The sequence below is a fragment of the Pteropus vampyrus genome, unplaced genomic scaffold, assembly GCF_000151845.1.
Source record: "Pteropus vampyrus isolate Shadow unplaced genomic scaffold, Pvam_2.0 Scaffold250, whole genome shotgun sequence".
NCBI classification, from domain to species: Eukaryota; Metazoa; Chordata; class Mammalia; order Chiroptera; family Pteropodidae; genus Pteropus; species Pteropus vampyrus.
Genome location: NW_011889031.1, coordinates 682,905 through 688,728, shown reverse-complemented (window position 1 = coordinate 688,728; position 5,824 = coordinate 682,905). Strand labels below are relative to the sequence as shown.

Sequence of the window (5,824 nt, the reverse complement as noted above, 5' to 3'; positions counted from 1 at the left end):
GGCCTCTGCCGCTCTCCTCAGCCTCACCCTCCTCCACCTGCCTCACTCAGCCGGATGGAATCGCCCCGAGTCCCTTGAGCTCACACGCCTTCCATTTCGTCGCCTCCATCATTCTTCCAATTCCGCCGGTGTCACCTCCGGGGAGGTTCCTCTGGCCCACGAGGCTTTTTTCACTTGCCTCTTTGGGGCTCCCACAATGCCTCGTGTGACCTCCATGACAGCACGTGGCACTCTGAGCTGTAATGACGGGCGTGCCTGGGGAAGTGCCAGGGGCTGGAATTAGAGCTTTTTCGCCCTCGCTCACCCTCCAGCTTCCATGTCTGCCCTCAGTGCAGACCATCGTCTGCCGGCAGTCAGAAGAATGTCTCGAAACATAAACGGGCACCCACCCTGCCACTGCCTAAAACTATCGCAGTAGCTTCCCACTGGTCTCAGACTGAAAAACGCTAAGTCCGCACTGCGGCCCACCTGCGCCCATGGTCTGGCAGGTCATTTCGCGACCTCCCTCCTCCGGTGGCCTTCTGCCTGTCCTCCCACACGTCGGATTCTTTGACTCCTCAGGACCTTTGCACCTTTGTGCTCTCTGCCGGGGATTCTCTTCCTTGAGACCCTGCCGTGACTGGGTTCTTCTCGGGTTTTAGGTTTGACCTCGTTTTTAATCTTTAATTTTTTTTCCTTTTTCTTACTGAGGCGTAACTTACCTATCTAAAGTACATACATAGCTTTGATTAATTTTCATGTGCTATGTACCTGCCCTCTGCATCAAGATCTGGATTCATTTCCAGCACCCCGGGAGACCGCCTTGGGTCCCCTCCCATTCCATACCCCCTAAGATTGACAAGCAACCTAACCTCTTTCACTGTAGCGTTGCCTAATTTTGACCTTCATACCACTGTGAGTACGTGCTCGCTTGTGTCTGGCTGCTTCCATGCGAGCTCGCATTGGGAGGCTCTGTTGCGTGTATGGGTAGTTCATTCATCTTCATCGCTGAGTAGTATTCCATGGTGTGGTTCGTATCACATTTTATCAACAGATGGTTTATTCCCAGATTCAGGCTATCGTGAGTCAAGCCTCTACGAACATTCTTGGACGTGTCTTTGATGAATTCGTATTTTTCTTGGTTTTGACTAAATACCCATGTGTGGATTGTTGTATCGTAGGGCAGGCATAGGATCGGTGTGGTGGGCGGTGCCGAACACTTCCTCAAAGTGGTTGAACCAGTTCTGTACTCCCATGGTCCATGTCTGTGAATGCCATGGCTGCACGGGCTTGCCAGAATTCGATGCTGTGTCTTTCATTTTAATCATCCTGATGGATGTGTAGCGGTCTGTTGTGAAAAATGAAAATCAGATGAATAAAGTCAGATCAATGAGATAATGACAAGTGATGATGTTGACTACTTTTCCACATTATTGGCCAGTTGGGTGTGTCCACTCTTTCGGAATGGCTTTTTGAGTCTTTTACTCATTTTTACAGGATTTTTACCTTTTTTTTTTTCTTATTAGAGATCTTCATACATTCTTGATTTGAGTCCTTTGGATATGTCAAATGGTTCTCTCGGAAATAATTTCTCCCTGTCCGCAGCCTGTCTTTTATGCTCTTTTTTTTTTTTTTTTTAATTTATGCCTACAGCACCTGGTCTTCCTAGGTGGTCTCCCATCCAAGCACTAACCAAGCTCGACCCTGCTTAGCTTCCGAGATCAGGCATCAGGCTTGTTCAGGGTGAATGGCTGTAGGCCATGGACCGAGGCTTCACTGGGGCGCGAACCCAGGACCTTCTGCGTGTAAAGCAGACGTGCTAACCCTTACACTATGGAACCACGTCCTCTTTTCACACTTTTAATGAAACCTTTTGATGAACAAACGTTCTTAATTTGGATGAAGATCAGTTTGTCAATCTTTTATTCTATACCTCTTTTGTGTGTTCTCTTTAAGAAATCTTTCCTCTTCCTAAGCGATGAAAGGATTCTCCTCTGTCTCATTCTAGAAGCTTGATTGATAATCAGTAGCTCGTTTCTTCGATCCATCTCGAATTCATTGCATGTAACGGTGTGACGGAAGGGCTCAGGGTTCACGCGTCCCTCACGGATACCCAGTTGACCCAGCATCATTTGTTACGAGACCGTCATCCCCTCGCCCCTGCGGATCTGATGGACTGAAATTGAGCCAGTACCTCAGTCTCTTGATGAACATAGCTTTGGAGAAAGTTCTGATATCAGTCGTTAAGCTCTCCAGCTTTATCGCCTTGGTTATTCTATGCCATTTGCATTCTCTGTACATTTCTGCTTGTCAGTACCTGCCCCCCAAACACCCTATTGGGATTTCGATAGTCATTAAATCGTATCTATAGATTGGTGTGAGGAATTGACATCCTCGCAATACTAAGTCTTCTAATTCGTGAATACAGTACATCCTTTTACTTGTTTAGATGCCCATTAACTTCTCTCGGTAATGGTTTTGTAGTTTTCTGTGTAGAGGTCTTGCACCTCTTCGGTTAGATTTAGTCCTAAATGTTAGACATTATTTGATGCTTCTGTAAATGGTAATTCTAAAAGTTTTATCTTCTGATTGTTTGTAACTAGTTTATAAGATACTATTGATTTTTGCATATTTCTCTGTATCCGGAAATTTTGCTGAATTCACTTATTTCTGTTAACTTTTTATAGATTCTTTTGGATCGTGTCATTTTGCTTCTTTTCTCTTCCAATTTTAATGCCTTTTTTTTTTTCTTATTGCACTGGCTAGGACCCCCAGTATGTCACTGAATAGAGTAGTGATAATTCTCAGACTCCCTGAGAAAGAATTCAGCATTTTACCAGTATGTATTACGTTAGTTATGGGTTTTTGGTAGATTCTCATTGTCAGATTAAGGAAGTTTCCGTTCAACTCCTAGTTTGCTGAGTTTTTGTTTTAAATTTTTTTTTTTTTCCGAATGGTGCTGAGTTTTAGCAAACCACTATTTGCTTTTTTTCTTTTTATTCTAATGAAGTGAATTATATTAACTGATTTTCAGATGTTAAACCAAGCTTGCATTCCTGGAATAAACTTCACACGATCCTAATGTAAATTGTTTGATTCTATCTGCTTATACTTTGTTTAGGGATTTTAAGTCTATTTTCAAGAACGATATTGGCCTTAAATTGAATTTCTTGTTATGTCCTTCTGAGGTTTTGTTATTAAGGTTATTCTGGCTTCATCAAAAGTGCTGGGGATGGTTTCTTCTTTTTCCATTCCCTGGAAGGCTTTGTGGAAGAGTAGTATTATTTCTTCCTTAGTTGCTTTGGAGAATCCACCAATGATGTCATCTGGACCTGGAATTCTATCTGTTGAGAGTTTTAAACTATGGATTAAAGTTTAAAAATAGTTATAGGACTACTCAAGTTATTAATTTCTTCTTGCGTCGGTTTTGGAAACTATTTCTCAGGAATTTGCCCAGTTCATTCAAGTTTCAAATGCACCGGCGTGAAATATTTCATAATAACCCTCTTACGCTATCTTTTTCATGACCGTAGGGTCCGTCTTATTTTTCTCTCATCACTACACCTTCAGAAACTTATTTACTCGTACACACGTATTTGTCTCTTCCCCTCATTAGAACGTAAGCTCCGCGAGGACAGGGACTCGTGTCCGTCTCGTTCACCGCTGGGTTCCCAGTGCCGAGAAGAGCGCCTGGCACATGATCGTTGCTCAGTACATGTCAACTAGAGGAAGGAATGGATGAGAGACGGCGGCTAGGCCGGGTCCCTGTCCTTATCCAGCCCTGGGCTGGGCCTGGCCCAGTGCACTGGGGGTTCGTGGGCTTGGGACTTAGGCCGCTCTGCTTGTTTGTCCGCAGAGCCACCGTCCATGCGCCTGAAGGCGCGACCAGGCAGCCCCGGCTTTTCGGTGCTCACCTGCAGTGCCTTCTCCTTCTACCCCCCTGAGCTGCAACTGCGATTCCTAAGGAATGAGCTGGCGGTTGGCTCCGGTGAGAGCCACCTCGGCCCCAACAGCGACGGCTCCTTCCACGCCTGGTCGTCACTAACGGTCAAAAGTGGCGACGAACACCACTACCGCTGCCTGGTGCAGCACGTGGGGCTGCCACAGCCCCTCACTGTGGAACTGGGTGAGGCTCCACCGGGCGGTGATCACTCCCTTTGCCCGGTTGCTTTTCGTTCTGCGTCCGACCGCCCTCCAGCCCACCGCTGCCAGTCCGCCTGGAGTCTAACTGCCTCGCGCCCCGCCCTGCCAGTTCTTCCAAAGCCCCGTGCCCTGTGTTGCTTATCTGTCCTCCTTTGCCTTACATGCTGCTGCTGCTGCTGGCCTCGTTGGGTCTGGCCACCCGTTAACCGCTGTGGACCGTCCTGTCCTCCCTGCTGCTGTCGGTCCTCGCCGGGACTGACCATTTACTGCTTTGAGTCGGACCTTCTGCTCTGTGCGCGCCCCTCTGCTCCACGTTCTAATACCACCCACCTTCCTGCTGCAGGCCCCTGGGCCAGGGTGACCGAGACTGCTTTTGCTATGGCTGGTTCTTCTATCTGGGGACATTCTGCCCAGGCCTACCCCACCAGCTGATTGGCCTTTTCTCTGCCCACATCCATGCCCCAAAACTTGGTGCTGGGATCCCTGACATTGGGAGGGACTGAGAACCCCCAGTTGGCTCAGATGGGGCGAAGGGTCCATTCGACATCTCACAGCATTCCTCTGGCTACAGAATCACCAGCCAGGTCCTCCATGGCAGTGGTTGGAATCGTCATCGGCGTCTTACTGTTCGTGGCACTGGTCATAGGAGGAGTTCTGCTGTGGAGGAGGATGCAGACCGGGATGCCAGGTGCGGGGCAGGAAGAGGGAAGAGCCTCAGAGAGAGTAACAGAGACGCAAAAAGATGGGGGTGGGGGCAGAAGTCTAGACAGAGAGGGACAGAGAGTGGTGGGGACACAGAACTGGAGGTGGTAAACAGAGACTGGGGGTGGGGAGGGTAGGCAGAAACCCACAGAGTAGGAGAGAGAAACACACAGACACGCAGACGCCGGAGGGGCACAGACTCAGAGGATTTCAAATTCTGATGACCTCCGCCCTTTCTCTTCCCTCAGCCCCTTGGATCTCTCTCCGTGCGGACGACGGAGGGGCCCTCCTACCCACGCCTGGCCTGCCCAAGGATGCTGACTCTTAGGACATAAAAAGCATCCCCAGCGGCTGCCAGATCGTCTTCCATCCTGGCTGCTACCAGCTAATGTAGTCAGGTCCCTTTCATGCTGTGAGACCTCCTGGAATTTCTGAGCCTCCAGGAGTCCTGGGCCCCGTGTCCTCCCTCTGGATTCGTCCTCCCTCTGGATTCATCCTCCTGTGGTTGGCCTCGGTTCCCTTACTGATATATATATGAATCTTTTCCACCTCAATATATAACACGAGTTTGGGCCGGAATTACTGTGTTCTCGTTATTTCCACTTCTGCAGAGGGGGAAGTGAGGGAATGGGTGTGGGGAATAAATCAAGGGTGTAAGCTCTGGGCTTCAGATCTCCCCCCGAGGCTAACATGGAGCCGTGGTGGAATCTGCCACTTCGATATGCCAAGTCATGTAGTTTTCATTCGTGTTTCACAAATATTTACTGACTGCCTACACTGTGCCAGGCATTTTGAGGAATTCTTGGCTGGAGTCTGATCTGCCTCCTTGGTGGAGCGGAAGAACTGTTCTCTCTAATCAGGGAAGGGGGTGCCCCCTCTGGCCCCTGGGTTCCCTTTTTACTCAAACCAGGCTGACAAAGGCGAAGAGATAAAAATACATCTCCCACGAGGCTTTGGAGTTATGGCAACTGGTGGTTGTCGGGCAGGGCGCCCCGACGCC

The 5,824-nt window shown here is 48.7% G+C and overlaps 1 protein-coding gene and 1 pseudogene across 1 annotated transcript in view; one reads left to right on the top strand and one right to left on the bottom strand.

Annotated features, from left to right (window-relative positions):
* FCGRT (Fc fragment of IgG receptor and transporter) overlaps window positions 1–5,403 on the top strand; it is a 7,498-nt gene extending 2,095 nt beyond the window's left edge. Inside the window, exons 5-8 of the mRNA XM_011374615.2 lie at window positions 331–352; window positions 3,836–4,105; window positions 4,694–4,810; window positions 5,073–5,403. Of these exons, the coding sequence (XP_011372917.1) occupies window positions 331–352; window positions 3,836–4,105; window positions 4,694–4,810; window positions 5,073–5,152 (489 nt within the window). The 3' untranslated portion in view covers window positions 5,153–5,403. The remainder of the gene's footprint in view (window positions 1–330; window positions 353–3,835; window positions 4,106–4,693; window positions 4,811–5,072) is intronic.
* LOC111729186 lies at window positions 1,624–1,738 on the bottom strand (annotated as a pseudogene).
* Window positions 5,404–5,824: the final 421 nt, after the last annotated feature.